General features: G+C 40.4%; 1 protein-coding gene across 2 annotated transcripts; it reads left to right on the top strand.

Moving 5' to 3' along the window:
• The first annotated feature begins 2,403 nt into the window (after positions 1-2,403).
• Positions 2,404-19,483, top strand: brpf3b (bromodomain and PHD finger containing, 3b). 2 transcript variants are annotated; one of them, XM_035951081.2, is made up of 13 exons: positions 2,404-2,748; positions 4,842-6,403; positions 6,685-6,841; positions 7,024-7,155; positions 9,999-10,127; positions 12,891-13,203; positions 14,161-14,451; positions 15,130-15,729; positions 16,828-16,909; positions 16,997-17,085; positions 17,198-17,292; positions 17,383-17,537; positions 18,136-19,483. In XM_035951081.2, exons 2-13 carry the CDS (start codon positions 4,866-4,868, stop codon positions 18,317-18,319), a joined length of 3,765 nt encoding a protein of 1,254 aa, XP_035806974.2. In that variant the 5' UTR covers positions 2,404-2,748; positions 4,842-4,865; the 3' UTR covers positions 18,320-19,483. The 2 variants fall into 2 exon arrangements, with proteins under 2 accessions (XP_035806974.2, XP_023132231.2); XM_023276463.3 differs by having other exon boundaries at positions 2,405-2,748; positions 15,127-15,729.
• The last annotated feature ends 82 nt before the right edge of the window (positions 19,484-19,565 follow it).

Genomic DNA, 19,565 nt, shown 5'->3' with positions numbered 1-19,565 from the left:
CTGAATTGAAGACTACACATTTAGAAGACACGAGGGTGCTCTAAGGTCAACACACTGTTATTCTGTCATTGACTCTGGTAAGTAGCTTGCGCGCGAAAATCGTTGTATGGTGACGTTAAGGGGCGGGCTGACCTGGTATCACTGTGATGTCATCAAGGCAACAAACGGGAGGGCTGAAGAGAGCGAGGGGGCCACGTCAGTTTCAAAATAAAAGCCTATACAAGAACGTAAACATGAAAGGTATTAAAACTAGACCGCTTGAGCTACAAAAACAATGTAGTATTTTGAAGGTAAATATAGAATATGCCGTAGAAAGACAAAACAAACTGTCACTTTAGAAATAAACTTATTTATTAAATCAAAGTAGTACAATTTAAGGTATGGGATTTCTGCAGCAGTGACATAGTTCTTCATATGGATGCTTCCCATAGCTACATATAGAAGGTGACCTCTCTAATCATTAAATTAATTAACAAAATATGACAACAGGAAGCTGAATAACAATGAAAACACATTTTATTGTTTTGTTGTAATAAACTGTGGTTAGATAAGTTATCATTAGCCTATGGACACAGCATGTTTGCTCAGATTATTATTAGTTATTTATTTGGAGTATTGTGTTATGGGATTTTATGGAGGACCATATCCTCCTCATCAGCAACCGCATTTCTTCCCCTCAACTATTTAAAGAGTCGGTCATGCAAATTACAATTTAATGAAATTTATTAAAACAAGTATTCCTAATGCAGACCTTTACATAAATAGCTATGTAAATTCAGGCATATGGGTTCTGTGAAGCGTCTTGAGACAATTTGAATTGTAACTGGCGCTATATAAATAAAATTTAATTTAATTTAATTTAATTGTAATTAATGGGGAACGTAGGATAAGTATGGACAGTGGGATGACCTTACTTATCACAGTGTCTCATATATTGAATTCATTTTAAACTAAAATAACTTGAAAGTGGTGCATTTATCAGGTTAAAATCTAAGGTATGTAAAGATCCCAGCAAACCCTTTGTTATACAGATCAAACATCCCTGGTAATGGCAAATTATAGCAGGAAGTAATAAGACAACACGGAAATTAATAACTCAAAATACAAGTGCAATGAAATCAATTACAGCACACAAAAGTCAAGAGTCAATTTTATACTCTTTTCACCCTTTTTCCCATTTTGTTAATGTTAAATCAAGACACCTGGTACTTTCAAAATAGGACACTGCTGAATATTTTTGATAGGGAAAAAATGGGGGATCATAAAATCCATGCTGCCTTAAAAAAATTTACATTTCCTAAATTGGGTCAAATATAATTTATCCTTAATGTATATAAGCTAGCTTGTTGGAACTATTTGTAGGTATTTTGCTTCTTCTCCTAATGTGCACATAATAAATAAATATAAAACATACAAATATTTTTAAATTATGGTTGTCAATTACCAAATATTTTCATTGCTGATTAATCTCTTGATTATTTTCTCAATTTATTTATTAATCAAGAGGTGCCTTGGGATTGAAATATATATTTAGGTGGAGAACAGGCCAAGAGAGCACATTGCTGTAAAATAACAGAAGATCAAAAATCAGGCATGACAGCAGCAGACACCGGACAAAAGTAGAGCACATGAAACCAGCTGGGGCATAAAGACACACAAGTCAAAATCCAGTTTAGAAATAGAAGTTTCACCCTTCAGCTTCACATCTTCTGAGCAGAGCTTTGAACTCTTCAAATGAGACAAGACAATAAAGTGTATTCTGAAGGTTATTCCATATACTAGGGGACCACAATTAGAACATGTGCTGATAGTTGATAGAAAATTACACTATTAAGAAGGAGTTTAGTGTGTCTGTAGGCTGAATGAAATGGATAACAACATTCAAATAAATACTGTTCCCATAGTCTAAAACACTTTCAAATGCAGCCAGTACCAGTGTTCTCCTCACTGTTCAATTAAGGCAGACCCTATTTTGATAATAAAAACTCAGTGTAAGCTTCAGGGTTTTTTTTTTGTTTTTTTTTTTTTTAACTATGTATGTGTTACTAGAGAGCCTGCTAAAGAGAGCCTATTATGCAACCAGATACCCAGGCCCTTGTAAGAAGATACTTTTGCAGTTATGTATTGGCTGCCTGAGAAATCTGGAAGTGAGTTTTCTTAGCATTGACATGCAACCTTAGTTCATGCAAAGAGGCCTGCAACTGTTGAAAGGCAGTCATGAACTCATTTCCCATAAACAGGGCGTGTTGACAAGACAAAACTCGGTGGTGCTTAGATTCTCTGGTTAAATGTATTTAAGGTGTTTTGATAGAGAAACAAACACATCTTGCAAAGAAAAAAAAAAAAACGGCCATTATTTTGAAATGTGCAACGGACGCTGTGTTTCACTGTGGCTGCTATCATTAGCACTCTGGGCTCCAAACAGCCAACTAGCCGGAGGAGGCTACTGCCTCTCCTTCTCACTAAACTGGGTCGACAATAAGCTGTTTGTCAGGCTCTTAATGCAAATATACCAGTCTTGTTTTCAGTGAGCCTTTGGGATTGATTGCTTGCCTCCCAAACGGTGTGTTGTGAAGAAACGGGGACGTTATAAAATTAACCGGCTGGAGCAGCAAACTGTGGCTGGCTAACGGTAGCTGTTAGCTTCGAGAGTGTAGCAAGTAAGGCGCCTGGCAGGCTACCATTACTGTAAGAGCGGCTTCGGACCGCCGGCTGTCGAGATACCCTGTCAGTCAGTTGCCATAATAGGTAAGATGGCTTGAATTTGCTTCCCTGCTAGCGTTTTTGTAACTGGGTGGTTCAGAACTTTTAGCTCCATTTTAGCTAGCAGTGGTTTATTTTTATATGTGTCTTGTCAACGATAAAAAAAAAGAACAAACCCGCTAACGTTAGTACTGCCCATCTCTTAAAGTTAGCATTCTAGCTAGCTGATAAATTCACTTCTGTCGGTACTTTTATATCAGTGTACTGTCACGCGATTGTGCCGTTCTTATCCCGACTTTACAACCTGAAACACACTGCCTCAGTGTGACTAAACTATTATGAATATCCAAACCGTAGAAAAGCTTTTAAGAATGTTTTAAAACTGTAAATATGGCTGACATTTCACTCTCGAAATAAGGACACTTATCTGTTGAGACCGTGGATGCTGATTGGCTGTGGGGTGGATCAGTCAAACTTGCCTGAAAGCTCATTGGCTATGTTTGTTGTTTTGTGGCTGTCCCATCTAGTACCTGCCAACAGTTCGTGAGATAAAGTCGAGAATAATCTACAGATCATTTTTCTTTACTGGTTGCTTGTGTTTTGTTAGCAAAGACTGACCCTCTGTTTGACAGATAGCCAGCTGTCAATACAATGGTTTATCCATTTATCTTTTGTGGTGGGTAGCAGTTTTCTTAGTTTAGGAGTGTGAAGGAATGTTAACAGTACAGATGCTGCAAACCATACTTAAATATCACTACAGCAATATAGAGTGCATGGTAGAGGCGTATATGATTTAATAAGTCAAGAAGTTCATCCTCTTTGTTACTGTGGTATCTTTAGATTTTGCTGGTTGTCATACATATAATTATCACAAAAGGATATTAGTCTGTTGAAGCAACACAGGATAACAGTGGAAGATGGATAGAAATAAAAGGTCACTGTACAGCTAATATAACAAAGCCAAACCATAGCAACAAAATATAACAGTGGTGATGGAACTTGTCCTGCATGAAAGTATCTTTATAGAGATTTTAGATATTTGGCAGCATCAAGTAAGACAACAACTATTCACACATGTATGAGATAATAGTGTCAGAGAAGGGCAAGCATATACAAAATGATTGGACTCCTAACTTTCAAAAATACATGTATTTGTGACAATTCAGTGCTAGACACTTAGGCAAGTGTTTCTTTTGTTGTTGTTTTTTTTTTTTTTTAAAGATAGAAACGATCTATATAGTGACAATAACAAAAGCAAGACATAGATATACCCCAACATTTCATTCATTAAATGGCTAAAATACTATGATGTGAATGCTTAAAAACCCATGGCCAAACTACATTCCCAAAAAACATGTATATCTCCAAAATCTTGCATGGACTATATGTAAATATAGCACAAAAAGTAAGGAAATTTGTGTTTGGTAAATTATTTCTAGGTTGAATCCTTAATGATAAATACAGCGGGGCCACATTAGTTAGCCACATAGTTGCACTGAAGAAAATACGCATTTTAAGCAGATAACATTTAACATATCATATAGGGAAGACAAACAGCAATAATATATTACCTCAATAATGAATTTGTTCAAAAGCCTCCCCACTCCAGAGTTTAATGCTGCATGAATGCATACATATATGAATGGAGATAATCAACATGTCACAGTGGTAAATGAACGTGGATATATATGTGCATTTTTATACATTGAACAAGGAATGCCATGAAATTAATCTTTGAATATAAAGGACAGACAGAAAACAATCTAGCAAATTATATTTACAGAAAAAACATAATGTAAGAGATCACAGGAAAATGCTAAGAAGTCCTTCATTTTTCAGTCCCTTAGGAGCCAACAACTGAAAAGTATTAATCCAGTAAGCCTCATGCCATCTTATCATAGTAAAGTAATATGATCAATACCAAAGAAAGATAAAGAGATGTCAAGTAAGTACTTTTGAATGCACAGCTATGGGATAATCATGATCATTGTTGCATGCTTTTGTGCTCACTGTTCCTTTGTTAAATTACTCTGCAACGTCATCAAATGCTTATTCAAAATTTATTTTCTTTTTTGACCATAATTTACTGTCTGTTACCTAGTTTTCTTATATAGTTTTATTTCTCTTTTAACCAACAGGAGGGAAAGTGTGATCTGTGGCCTATGAGGAAGCCACGTCGAAAAGGCCAGGTGGCCGGAGGAGGTGGAGTTGACGTCAAAAAGTCCAATGGGACTGTTGGCGGGCGGGGTGGTACCCGCCAACGATCACCGTCCCCTTACAGTCTCAAAGCATCTCCAAGCAGAGAAACCCTGACCTATGCCCAGGCCCAGAAAGTAGTTGAGGTGGAACTGGATGGCAGGCTTCACCGCATTTCTGTTCTGGAGCCTTTAGAGGTCATTACTGAGGATGAGATGATGGCTCAGGACATTATTGAGTGTAACAGCAACAAAGAGAATAGTGAGCAGTCCTCATCTCCCACTAGTAGTGCCCAAACAGCCCGAAAACCAGTCACACCCCGAGGTCGCAGGAAAGACTCAAAATGTTCCTCCATCAAGTCTCCACCGCCTTCCAAGAACCACTGCCCCAATTCTCATCCTCAATCACCTGAAAAGCTGAACGCATCACACCATCACCACATGACCCTTCCTGACCCTAAGTTTCGTGTGCTGGAAACCTTCACGCCGGTTGAGGCACCTCCTCTGCCAGCTGCATATTATCGTTACATTGAACGCTCAGCTGAAGAGCAAGAAGCTGAGGCAGAATACGACATGGACGAAGAAGACACTGCCTGGCTAGAGTTGGTCAATGCTGGCCGAACATCAGAGGGTTACACAACTATCTCACCAGACACCTTTGAGCTGTTAGTGGACCGGTTGGAGGAGGAGGCATATCGGGAAGCCCGTAGCCGGGCACCCTCTCAAAGCACTATTGACGACGATGCCTTCTGCTGCGTGTGCCTGGATGACGAGTGCCTCAACAGCAACGTCATCCTCTTCTGTGACTCCTGCAACCTGGCTGTGCACCAGGAGTGTTACGGAGTGCCCTATATTCCTGAGGGCCAGTGGCTGTGCCGCTGCTGCCTCCAGTCCCCCCAGAAACCAGTTGACTGTGTTCTATGTCCAAACCGTGGCGGCGCCTTCAAGCAAACAAGTGATGGCCGCTGGGCACATGTGGTCTGCGCTATATGGATTCCTGAAGTCTGCTTTGCCAACACAGTGTTTCTGGAACCAGTGGAAGGGGTCGATAACATTCCTACAGCACGCTGGAAACTGACCTGTTACCTGTGTAAGCAGAAGGGCCGCGGGGCATCTATCCAGTGCCACAAGGCCAACTGTTACACTGCGTTTCATGTCACATGCGCTCAGCGTGCTGGTTTGTTTATGAAGATAGATCCTGTGCGAGAAACAAACATCAATGGGACCACGTTCTCAGTTAAGAAGACAGCATTCTGTGAGGCCCATTCTCCCCCAGGACAAGAGTCTGTGTCAGACGAGGAGAATGAAGGAAGAGTGGTGGGCAGCAGAGGGAGGGCTAGTAGAGGACGGAGTGCTTACACAGAGGTTCCAACCACACCGAAAAAAGGCAGAAAGTCTGATGATGATGCCAAGACAGAGAAAAAGAAAGGGAAGAAGAAATCAGAGTCAACAGCACGACACACTGCTTCACCACAAGTGACAGTGCCTCAGATACCCACCAGCAGGTTAGATTATCTTTTATTTTTAATAAAATGCTGTGTTTCTGCTGAAACAAAATTAAATGTCTTTTTTTTGCCAAACATTTAACCTCAGTGGTTTTAGTCAGATTATTGACATGCAAAATGTTTTTTTTTTTGTTAAAAAGCAGCATTTCAGTGGAGATTTTTGGATTTACTTGCCAGTTTAACTAAGAATGACAATTGCAGCAGTTCTCTTGTAGAGATACCACAGTCGATGCCAGTCATGTTGACATTAACGCAGACCTCCCTCTTTCTCTGTTATACAGGCTGAATATCATCTGCAAAGGAATCGTCTTTCAGAGGAAAAACCAGTTCATGCAGAGACTGCACAGTTACTGGTTACTGAAGCGTCAGTCAAGGAACGGTGTGCCGCTGGTCCGGCGTTTGCACTCTAACATCCAATCCCAAAGGAATACTGAACAGGTCAGGGCAGGGCACAGAACTACAGCCTTGGCACTCTCGCTATTTACATGCTCTGATTATTACAGCTTTCAGATAGTATTCAGTGGAAATATTTACTAGTTTATTTTGGCCGGGCATTTACTAAAAAAAGATTTCTGACCCAATGTTTATACCGCTAATAAAAATTTTTTCTACCTCCATAGCCTGAAGTGGATGAGAAGATTTCTGCGGCAAGAGAAGCACTGAGATATTGGCAGAAGTTACGGCATGATCTTGAAAAAGCCAGACTGCTAGTGGAGCTCATCCGCAAGAGGGAGAAACTCAAACGAGAGCAGGTAACATGCATGAGTGAATCACGCTCATAGGATTGGATGCTTCATATTTAGGCTTGTCAAGTCACCGTTCACTTTTAAAAGGCAACAGTAGGCCTGGGCAATAAAACGATACCTACGTGTATCGTACAATAGACATTTCTTCAATCGATGTAAGAAAATGTTGATAGTGTTGCTAGGTTCACTTGGATCCAGTCTCAGATGCAAATTCGATTGCTTCCACTAACACCTAGCATGCTTCCTTCCTGCCACAGAAACAGCATTTCCATCATTTCCCTGATAATGGGCGTGCTACATGTGACACGCTAGCAGCCAATCATTTGCCACATTGTTGTTTGGGTTCACAATCAGCATACAATACAAAAACAGAAGCAAAGTGAGATAATGAGTTCAGAAGGAGAGGAAATTCATCTCACCAGTATGGCAGTTTTTATTGTTTTTAATGTGTGACTAAGAGCATGACACCACTGTGTGGAAACTGCAGGAAAACTGTTCCATTTGTCGATACATTTTCACTTTCCAAACTGAGAAGAGATATCTCTGTTGGGGCCTGTATGTGAGGGGTGGAGCAGCTCTGTCACACACCTGCAGCTCAGACTCTGGTCTCAGCAATGGTGGAGACAAGTAAATGTTCAAACATGTAGTTACACTTCACTAAAGTTAATGCAGACCGTGTTAATTGCCACAAGTTTAACTAATTGTTTTCATGTCAGGGCAGAAGATCACACAACAAATCTGTCAAATTATTTTTTCAAAAGTTTGCAGTTATTGTATTTATTTTACATTTCAACAATGACATTATAGTCTATAACAATGATTTGTTTAAAACAATGCTATTGCAGAGTGCTGCTCGATAATTTTATTTTATATACAGTACATATGAGAAAATAAATCAACCTTAATTCTGTTCCTAATTTGTTTAGTTTTCTTCTCTCAAAAAAACAATTAAAAAAAACAATAAAGTAAGAGTAGTAATACCGTTAAAATCTCAACAAGAAAAGTGGTCAGAGAGCGCATTCGTTTATTAGTTATTGATGATCAGAAATCATGGCAACGTAGAATGTGTCCATTTAATATAGATGTACCCTCAAACAAAATGACCTTGCACTGAGCACAGGCGTGTGTTATGCATTATGGATACTGAATCGCGTGACCTAAATATCGGACTTGGAAACACTCCCACAATTTAGTCAGTTGTTTCTTGTATCATTTCTGACGGATAAGTCCCGATAAGTCCACAGCGGTGGATTTGTAGTAGGATCGCAATCATGTTATCGCAGCAGGCAGCTGATGTAGCGTTCACTTGTAGTCATAGTTACAGTGACGCCGTGCCGCTATCTCGCAATAATACCGAAATCTTTAACAAATCTGTGGATCCAAACTATAAGCCGCATCACTGCCAAAATCTAATCACTTGATCCTTGTGTCAATTTTGAACTTCCCTGAAAATTGCATCCAAATCTGTTGTTATGTTTTTGAGTAATGTTGCTAACAGACAGACAGACAAACCAATGCCCATCGTCACATCACTTCGCCGTGTTCTTTGGTGGAGTAATGATACCCATCGCTAGCGAGACTACAACAAACTTTTTTCATCACCTTAACTGCTTCCACCCTTTGGAGTGTGCACCATGCCACCAGACACAGACCACATTTCGAGAAGAAAACCCACATGTACACTCATTCAATGCTTTTTATTTATTTGTGTTATTTTCTACATTGTAGATTAATACTGAAGATTAACACTTTTTTGTTTACAACATAATTACATATGTACTCTTTTATAGTTTTCAATGTCTTCAGTATTAATCTACAATGTACATGAATGAGAAGGTGTGTTCAAATTTTTGACTGGCCGCATATTCCACGATGGAGAGGTACTCAGCCACAATACCGTACGACAGAAAATCTAAACTTTATAATGGCATAACACACAGTAGTGTACTGCATTGCTACAAATATGCTACCACTGAAATAAAATATTCTTTCCTGTTACAGTTTTCACCTAAATCACTCAGTCCTGACTTGTGTTCCTTGATAAGTACACAAAGTGATTGAATTTAAAGCACTTTAAATGTAACTTTTATTTTTCATTTTTTTAGTAAAGAAAAAAAATCTACTTTTTTCTCCTAGCTTTTATTAAAAATAGGTCATTGAAAAGCTAATAATTATTGGTTACATCAGCTGATTTATTGTGTTAGACTTTTTAGCTATATCACCCAGTCCTAGAAAAAAGTGTAATGTACAAAATACAGTCAGGCTAGAAGTTTGGAGACTAAAGTACCAAGAAATGTTTAAAATGTTTAAAATTTGAAGTGATTCTCCATTGTGATCTGATGTTTTGATATGTTTATCGCTAATCTCCTTTTTCTTGGCCTGTCCTACAGAGAATATACTGTACATTGGCATCTTTTTCTTTCATGTGATTCTATCTCCTCACTGTCACTAACTCACAAAAATAACTAGTGGCTGCTAAGAATAGATAGACTGGCAGTCCCAGAAGGAAAATCAAGCAAATATCTTTTTAAAAGTAAAGGTCATCTGAGGTGACAAGTACCCCAGTGAGATACTAAGCATCAAGTATGTGGCTCTTGAAATCTATTTAGATTAAGATATGATGTTTTGGTTGTTGATGGTTATCTTTGTGGAAATGTTAAGATTTATCACATTTCATACAGACAGGTATTTTCTGGGGTCAGTTACCTTTGCATACATATTCCTTCATATCAGTTCAGATGGCTTCTCTTTATACCGATGTTTGACATTCTGTAAAAATTTGTGACTGAATTCTGTATAGTTGTGACTTCTCCAGATGACATTACATGCACATCCTCTGACATCTGTAGGTCAAAGTTCACCAGGCAGCTCTGGAGATGCAGTTGACCCCGATGTTGGTGCTGCTTCGCTCCACTCTGGACCAACTGCAGGAAAAGGACACGGCCCAGATTTTTGCACAGCCAGTGGACATCAAGGAGGTCAGACATTTATTGTTTGTCACTGTTGTAATTCTGACTTCAGATGCACAGTAACATGGTTTATATACAGATCAGGCATACCATTATGACCACCTGCCTAATATTGTGTTGGTCCCGCTCATGTGGTCAAAAAAGCTTTGAACCATTGGGCCTGGACCAGAGGACCTCACAGGGTGTCCTCTGGGGTCTGGCACCAGGACACTGACAATGGATCCTTTGGGTACACTCTGTGAATCAAACTTGTTCCACTGCATCCTGTTGATGCTTGATCAGAATGAGGTGTTGGAAGTTTGGAGGTCAAATCAAAGTCTTGGGTGATTGTCAAGTTCCTCAAGAAGTTCCTGATTGTTTGATGTTTTTGTGATGTGATGCATGAGTGAAGAGTGAAGGTCAAACACTCAACATAAGTAACAATGGTAAAAAATACATTTTTGATTGAAAGGGGACAGTAACAACGAAACATTGGACTCTTCAACGTAAGGTAAAGGCCCGCTAGGTTTATGTTCATTCCACCAGTTTTAATATTTGCCAGGTGCGATCGTGTTGTCAGTATTTTCACCTTGTCAGTCTGTCCTTTGTGTGTGTCTGTGTCATCATGGCAAATGTGCTTAGGAGACATCTGCTGTTGCGGGAATGACCACAAGACAATTTGGACGCCTTTGGCAACTGTTTATACTGTATGTTTGTCTGCCTGTGGACAGATTTTGTCAGTGTGATAGTGTTACAACCATGAAAGATACAGTCACAAAAGGTTAAAGGTGTGTAGTTGAGATCAAATAGTAATAATATGGCAGTGACTTCTGTGTAATGTAGACAGATATGATGTTTTGTGGTTTTGGGACATTTGACATACTTTCAAGCACTTTTCATGTCCTACATAGTCATGTAATAATGTAGAAATTAAAACACATGTTGCAGCTAAAAATCTTAGATGAAACATGTTACAAACACCTCAGTTGCTTCAGTTGTGCTTATAAATATACTGTGGCTGCAACATTGTCAATGAAAAAAATCAGTGGGACCTGTACTTCAAGAACTGGGACACCAGAAATAGTACCTCCTACTTCACAATACTATCGGTTGTTAGATAGAAAAATGTTAGAACTGCACAGGAGCAATTTTTAAAAACGTGTCCACTATTTACCTCCTCCAAGGAGATTATGTTTTCATTACTGTTTGTCTGTCAGCAAGATTATACAGAAACTTCCAGACTGAATTTCATGAAACGTGGTGGAGAGGTGGAACACGAGCAAAGGAGAAACACAAAAATTTGGTTCGGACTCAAATCACTTTCGAACCCTAACCCTGGCCTTGGTGAAGGGTTAGGGTTAGAGTCTGCACTCCCTGAGTACCGTTTTACTTAAGACTTCTGCATCAGGAAGGGCTAGGAAAATATCTTACTACACATTTTAATATAATAAGATCTCGGTGAGTCTCTGGCAGAGTATTGTTTTTAGATTGAAGCAGAATTATTATACAGTACTAAGGCTGAAATGATTTCTCGGGTTATTCGAGTAATTCGATCACTAAAATTCCTGGAGGCAAAATTCTCTAAATCAAGGCTTCATGTAATCCACTACATACTAGACCCCAGGTCACTAACTAGTGGAACACGGCCCGAGTGTGGACCCAGACTTCCTCCTATACAGACCCCGACTTATAATCAATAAATTATAAGAGGATTTTAAAAACGGCACACTTTTATTTTAACAGGCACAGCTTTTCTAGTGTTTACGGCATTTAGCAGATCAGAGGTTGAACTACGAAGCCAGTTTACCATAGTCAGACCTTCTTTGTGTGAGTCAGCTCAACAAAAACTAAAACCTCAGTCAGAGTTAACAGGTATGAAGGTGATTACCATCTTTCTTTGTTAACTCAGACTTTCTGCTTCAAACTCATCACACAAGCAGGAGCGTTTAACGATCATTTGACTTGTTTTCCGCAGAAAATGAATCGATTGCAAACAGGTTGTTTTAACGGAGAACAATGTGGAAGATAAAAATTTATGATGGTAATGTGCATAATGTATTTATTTTACTGATCAATGCAGCTGATTATTTCGAACAGACAGCTGCATAGTAAAACTATCAAACTTCATATATTTAAACATGATATTGTATTGAAGTGCATGTAGGTCTTACACTGTCTCATAATGAAGGAAATCACTTCAGTATGTGGCCAAATCAAAGTGAAACTAAAATTACTGATTGAATTTTCTCTGCAATAAATACCAATAAACTAATCAGTTTCTTATTTGTGTTCTATCAGCTGCAATGCCAGCAGTTTAAACAGACCAAATATAAAAACATATTTATGGGATTTCTGCACCACCAACTAAATACATGTTGGGTTCCCATGGTTTTGAGTTTTAGTTGAATACGCCTGTACTGTACTATATATGTACAATACCCCTGTACTATACTATACATGTACTATATTCTAGTACTATACTATATCTACTATACACTGCTGTTGTCTGCCCATGCTGGTTATTTCTGTTGCACAGCGCGCTCACTTCCACTTTTGATGCTGTAATGCACATGCCAAGTGCAGAATCCTATTATTCGATTAATTGCCAGAATAATCGATAGAATACTCAATTACTAAAATAACTGATAGCTGCAGCCCTATACAGTACAATTTAAAAGAAGTGATATTAGTTTACATTATTCAGCAGTTTTTCATAAATTGATGAATTTGTATTTTATTCCCTAATTTGGATCAGTTCTCATGATTAATTCTGGTGTTATTTCTTGTCCTCAGGTTCCAGACTACCTGGAGTTTATTAGTGAGCCAATGGACTTTGCCACTATGTGCTTGAAGCTGGAAGCTCATGCCTACCGCTCAGTGACGGACCTGGAGGCTGACTTCAACCTTATGGTGTCAAACTGCCTCCTCTACAATGCCAAGGACACAGTTTTCCACCGGGCAGCCCTGCGTCTTCGAGACTTAGGAGGAGCCATACTGCGCCATGCCCAACGGCAAGCCACCAACACTGGTCTGGACCTGGACACTGGCATGCACCTCCCAGAGTCACCTCAGAAAAGAGACTTTTACAGCTGCACCTGGGAAGATGGTAAGTCACAGTGGTGATACTGTAAACAGAAAGACTTTGATTTCAAAGTGAAAACAGATGTCTAAGAAGTCATTCAGTTGATCAAAAATGTACATTAAATGATTGTGTGTTTACCCCCTTTGAGTCAATATTTAGTAGATGTGCCTGTGTAGATCGGTCCCAATCAACCTTACACATCTGAAAACAGCAATTTTACCCCCTTCTTTTCTTGCAAAACTGCTCAAATTCTGTCAGGATGCATGTGTATGGTGAATGAACAGCCCTTTTCAAGTTCAGCCACCAATTCTCAGTTAGACTGAGGTCTGGGCTTACCTTGTCTTTAAACCATGTGGGTAGCTTTGGCTGTTTGCTTCAGATTATTGTCTTACTGGAAAACAAATCTTCTCCCAAGTCTCAGTTTTTTTGCAGACGGCATCAGGTTGTCCTCCAGGATTTCCCCATACTTTGCTGCATTTATTTTACCTTTACAAGCTTTCCAGGGCCTGAGAAGCCTCCAAACATCACAGTGCTGCCACTGTGCTTCTCGGTGGGGATGGTGTGTCTGCGATACTGTGCTGTCCACGATGTCCACCTACATAGCATCTGGTCTGATGGCCAAAAACTTCAGTTTTTAGTAAAATTTGAATAACTCTTCAGAGGAGTCTTGGTGGCCATGCTCACTGGTCTATTTCTTGCGCAGTCACTCAGTTTTTGAGGACAGCCTACTCTGGTCCTCTGAATTAGACTTTCCAGTAACCTTTTCAGAGAGCTGCTTGGTGTGTTTTTTCCTCTTTATGGTGTAGCTATAGCCAGGAGTACGGATTCACCTTCTCCCCCTGACTGGACCTTCCAGTTACAGGTGTCCTGGTGACATGTATACTGCAATCACTCAAGATATTTTCACTGCACTCAGATGATCTAGTTGTGTGATTTCTAGCAACCACCTTTGCTGTTGGTCTAAATCCTTGTTGTGTTCAGTTGACAGCGTGCTGGATCCAGATAACCGTCTTCATATGACAGTGGAGGAACAGTTGAAGGAGCTACTAGAAAAGCTGGACTTTGTCTCATCCATGCGGTGCAGTGGCGCCCGAACGCGACGCATCCGCCTGCTTCGTCGTGAGATCAACAACATCCGGTACAGGCAGGGCCACCACTCACGCCACAGCCTTCACAATGGACATCTTAAAGAAGAAGAAGATGACGACGATGATGAGGAAGACGATGACAAAGATGCCAAGGCAGATAACGGTCTTTCGGCTTCTGACAAAGGTGTGTGATGAAAGGCACTGACGCTTCAACAGTATGAAATTGCCAGTGCATGAACCTTTAAAAGCCACTTTTTTTTTTCAATGAGACCAGTTGTGAACATGAGCTAACAGAACATTGTCCTCAGGTAATTGAGCCAGGGTCCCCCCCACGCACCAACCCCAACCACCCCACTGTCTCCAGTCTAGTAAGTAGGGGCCCACAGAGTCTCGTTAGCCATGGCTGCCTCACAACTCCTTTCTCCCAGTGCACTCTATGTCTGCACCTCTTCTATGCATCACTCATGGACTCACCACTCTTCATTGGCCACGTACAGTCATGCCATATCATCCCACGTCTGACGACAGACTAGTCCAGTGTTTTCCACAGTAGAGGAATGGCAGCAGAACGCCTGTGATTTGAGTCATAGAATCTACCATGCTACCATGTTACTGATGTACAGTTGTGAGAGCAAAGTTATTTACTCACTTGTCTTGGTAAGGTCCTCTATATCTACAGAATACCTCAACTCCCACCGGGCTGTGGTTAGAATGTTAGAATGAAGCGTAAATCATTACGAAGTGACACCATTTTCCAGTGTGAATACTACACCACCACATCACACTACATACTAAATGGACATTCATTTTCAGTACCTGCTGAGTGAAACTGAATTTCATTTATTTCCTCATCTTTCAGAAGACCTCAAATCCACGTCGCCACCTACACTGGAACCTACAGGCCTGGCTCCTCCTCCGCGACAGGGGGACACACCTCTGGAGCCTCCCACCCTGCGGCCAATCACAGGGGAGCCCCGGTCCCCCACCTGGCCCTGCAAGCGCCTTAAGACGGACAGTGACCTCTCAAACAGCGCCATAGCGAACATTAATTGCACTAAAGCACAGGGGCGATCAGCGTCCCCTCCCCCTAGTTTGCACAGTGAAGGGCAGGTGGTGACTAACGGCCTTCCGGAGCTCAGCGTCCCCTCACGGCCCGCCACCGGGGGAGTCGGGCGACGAACCTCCGTATTGTTTAAAAAGGCAAAAAATGGAGCTAAGCTGTTCAGAGAGAGAGACAATCCTTTGCTGAATGGAATTCGACTGCAGGACGAGAATACATGCAACAACCCCACAGCACCCAATTCCACTGCAACCACCCCTTCCTCCACGCCTTTGTCCACTCCATCCAAGACCCCACAGAAAAGCCCAGGACCCCCCACCCTCAGTGAACTGTCTACCCCCAGCCGAGACATGTGCACAGATAGTGAACTGGAGAGGACTCCAAATTGTACACTGGAAACTGGTGAGAAGAGAAATAGTTACTGACATTAGACACAAGAAACGACTGGTCAGTGCACTAATGACATTCACTAGGATGGAATCACATGCTGTTTGGATCGTGCTAACTCCGTATTTATTATTAGCTACCATTTGGTTTGGAGCAGCCATCTTCCAAATAATGAAAATGTCAGGCAGTAAAACTTTGGTAGCGTGCAGTAACAATGAGTAATGTGAAATTCAGCTACGTTCTTCTTTTATCAGAAAATATTCTTTAATTTGTGCTTATTTATTTTGTGTGCATCACTTCACTTCAGGAAGCTGATCCAAATTGCATATTTTACAACATGTCAAGCTTTAATTAGTGTAGTAATAATGCATTTTTTGAGTACTGTGGTGGGAGGAAACTAATCTTGCTAGTAGACTGCGACATAGGAACTTGTTTTTGCTTATTCCAGTCTACCTGATCAAAGTAAACACTGTTGTGTTGTTTTCATTGTGATTGAGACTAGACTAATGGCGCTTTTCCACTAGCACCTACTTGGCTTGACTCGGCTTGACTCTACTCGGTCTGTGAGGTTTTCCATTAGGACGTAGTATCTGGTACCAGGTATTAGTTTAGTATCTACTCGGTCAGAGTTCCAAGTGAGCTAAGTCAAGCCAATAATGTGATGTCTACAAAGTGCAGGCCACTGATTGGACAGGGAGTGACGACACACGAGAGTGACTCCTTCACGAAAAACAAACCCATCATTTTTTTAAAAAAACTGGCAACAGCGACGGTGCGCAAAAGACTCTCTTCTTTTACTTTGCATCTGACAAAAAGCAGTAGACCGAGCAGCAGGTATACCATCGCCTCAATGTCCTCCATTGTTATGTTGCATTTGTGTCACACACAAATGACGTTAAGGGACTTCTGGGTCGCCGTGCTATGACTGCACCCACGATGAGATGGTACTCAGTGTAATGGAAAACGACCTTAACCGAGTCAAGCCGAGTCGGTGCTAGTGGAAAACTGCCATAAATATAGCTGTTGCTTAGATGTCCTCTGCTCTGTCTTGTTTTTCTCCTGCCCTTGTAAGTTTCAACAGCAGCTGTTCTGTGCTTTACCTCTTGCTTTTAGGACTGACCAATGGCTTTAACAAGCACAAAGACGGCGGTTCTGAGTCTGACTACAGCTCTTGTCCAGTCCTCCACAAAGAAATGTAAGACATTTATCATCTGTTGTTGTTGCTTGTCTGGTTGTGGTAATAGCTGACAGTACATTGACTATACAACATGCTATTTTACAGCAATTCACCACCCAAACGAAGCCTCGGTAAACCAGCTCTTTCCAAAGTACCCTTCTTCGAGATAGTCAACGGAGACTCAGATTACACTGGTACTTTTTCCGCTTTTACGCTCAAGGCTCCACTGAAGCTGAAATGTATTTTTGTCGTGTTCATTTTCTTGTCATTCATAAAAGGATTTAAGTGTCTGCTGTTGTTTTGTAGGCAATGGTAGCCAGACATCTGAGGATGAGACGGAGCTAGAGCCTCTAGAGCTGGTGTGGGCCAAGTGCCGGGGATATCCTTCCTATCCTGCTCTGGTATTTGCTTATTTTACCCTGAATTTACAGTCTGATATGAGCTGTCAGCAGATGGTGTAGCTCTGAACTCCCTGTTGGACTGTATTTTAGATCATTGACCCAGAGATGCCCGAGGAGGGTCTGCTGCACAACGGGGTGCCCATTCCTGTCCCACCCAAAGATGTCCTCTGTTTGGGGGAGCAGAGACAGGAGGAGACCCATGAGAGGCTCTACCTGGTGCTTTTCTTTGATAACAAGCGGACATGGTGAGTTTCAGACACTTTCGAATGTTATGCAATTCTTCTTCGTTGAAAATATGTGAAGCGCTGCGAGATGACATATGTTGGGAATTGGCGCGATATAAATAAAATTTAACAGAATGTAATTATTATTAATTATTATTATTAATAATAATAATAATAATAATAATACCTTTAATTTATAATGCACTTTACATATAAAATCTCAAAGTGCTACAATACATTGTATTGTTTGTTTGAATTAATTGAATTCTCTTCTCACACTGAGGTCAGCTGCAGACTCGGTGTTTTAGCAGGTGGTTTGGTCAAAAACAGTCCAGGGAGATCCTAATATCTGTCAAGCTAATGCCCTAAAACAGTTCAAATAACGAAACCAAAACACGATTAACACATTCACCACTAGTAGTTGTGTAATGAAAAGGTAAATATTGGAATGCTATTTTTCTATTATTTTGAAAGCATTCTTTGAATAAAAATTTAAGTATTACAGTTTTATGTGTGAGTCAACATAAACAAACAGAAAAATGTATGTTTATATCACACAAACATCTTCTCTCATGTTCAAAGGCTCAACTATTCTTTATTTCTGTCATCGGTGTTATAGGCAGTGGCTCCCCCGTGACAAGGTGACACCCTTAGGTGTGGATGACACAGCTGACAAGCTGCGCATAATGGAGGGCCGAAAGTCCAGCATCCGCAAGTCTGTCCAGGTGGCGTACGACCGCGCCATGATTCACCAGAGCCGAGTCAGCCACAGCCACGGCTTTGTGGCCTCTAACTACCTGTAGAGGGAAACTGTGAGCCTTGTGTGCACCCACAGTCAGCCACTATGCATTTCTCTTCGGTCTTAAAGCAGCAGTTGGACCGAGTCCTGCTGCCAGTTGAATTTGTATTCACACTGTGGTCTGAAGTGGTTCCCGGAGCAGCACTGAGTCCTGAACCTTAGTTGATTACCAAACCACTAGTGTCTGACACATTGAGCAGCGGTGCTTGCCTTTTTGTCATTGTTGAAGATGTGTAACTCCAGATTGTGAATGAAGTTACCTTTAGGTCCCTTGTTGCTGCAGTCATTAAGTATAAATTCCCCATATCAGGGATGTATGACGGTGGCTGGATGCGTTGAAGCTGTGTGTCTGGATCAAATGTAAAAGAATTACCCTCTATTTTATATAATGCTACTGCCAAGGAATCAAACTGTCAGAAAAGAGATTTGACATATTTATATGAACTACAGAAGACTAATGAATGGATCACTGCCATCTTTTATACAATAGCTTTTTACATTTTAATCTTTTACAAAGACACTTGTATATTATAAAGGCACACTTTGTGTACATATGTATGTGTATTATCAAACTCAATTTAATTTAATGTTGCTGTTTTAAAAGGCGTATTTCAATCAACCCACAAGAGGCGAAGCGAGGCTGTGTATATTTGTGGAGATAAAATAATTCCACTTGCTGCAGTGTACCTAGCTTGTCTTAGATGTAATTTCATCGTGGTGTGTGCGTATGTGTGTGTACATTCTAAGCATACAACACATTGAGCCGTTGTTCTTTATATTTGAATTCTCTTTTTGATACAGAGAGAAATAATTTATTTATGGAAGACAGAATTATAGAAATAAAGCTATATTGGTTAAAGTGGAGAATTAAATTGTATTTAAAACAAATGAGTGAGGTTTTTAAAAACATGCAGCCAACATTTTAACAGATGACTTCATAGGTTCAGTTTATGTTGATTTTACTCAAGTCCAATTGCCACCATTTACTGTTGAACCCCCCGAGAATTCTATTTATTATCAAGAGCCCCATTTTATCAAATGGAAAAATACACCTTCATAAGCTTGTACTACCTGCATATTTTACCTGCTCACCAAATATTTTGTCTGTAACCAGTATTTTCTCATTTTGAGAAATAAATGCTCTATTAAAAAATGTTTGGGATACTAATTTCTTCATATTTCATTCTAATATTTCATATTAAATAGCTTTACCTGCCAGGATGCAGGACATCAGCACATAATCTGTGTGA

This window comes from Amphiprion ocellaris, chromosome 8 (genome assembly GCF_022539595.1).
Source record: "Amphiprion ocellaris isolate individual 3 ecotype Okinawa chromosome 8, ASM2253959v1, whole genome shotgun sequence".
NCBI lineage: Eukaryota > Metazoa > Chordata > Actinopteri > Pomacentridae > Amphiprion > Amphiprion ocellaris.
This window is presented reverse-complemented; position numbering and strand designations above follow the sequence as displayed.

Coding starts and splice junctions, on each gene's coding strand:
- brpf3b (XM_023276463.3), top strand. CDS start 4,866: ATGAGGAAGCCACGTCGAAAAGGCCAGGTGGCCGGAGGAGGTGGAGTT. Junction 6,404..6,684: donor CCTCAGATACCCACCAGCAG/GTTAGATTATCT, acceptor TCTGTTATACAG/GCTGAATATCATCTGCAAAG. Junction 16,910..16,996: donor CCAGTCCTCCACAAAGAAAT/GTAAGACATTTA, acceptor GCTATTTTACAG/CAATTCACCACCCAAACGAA.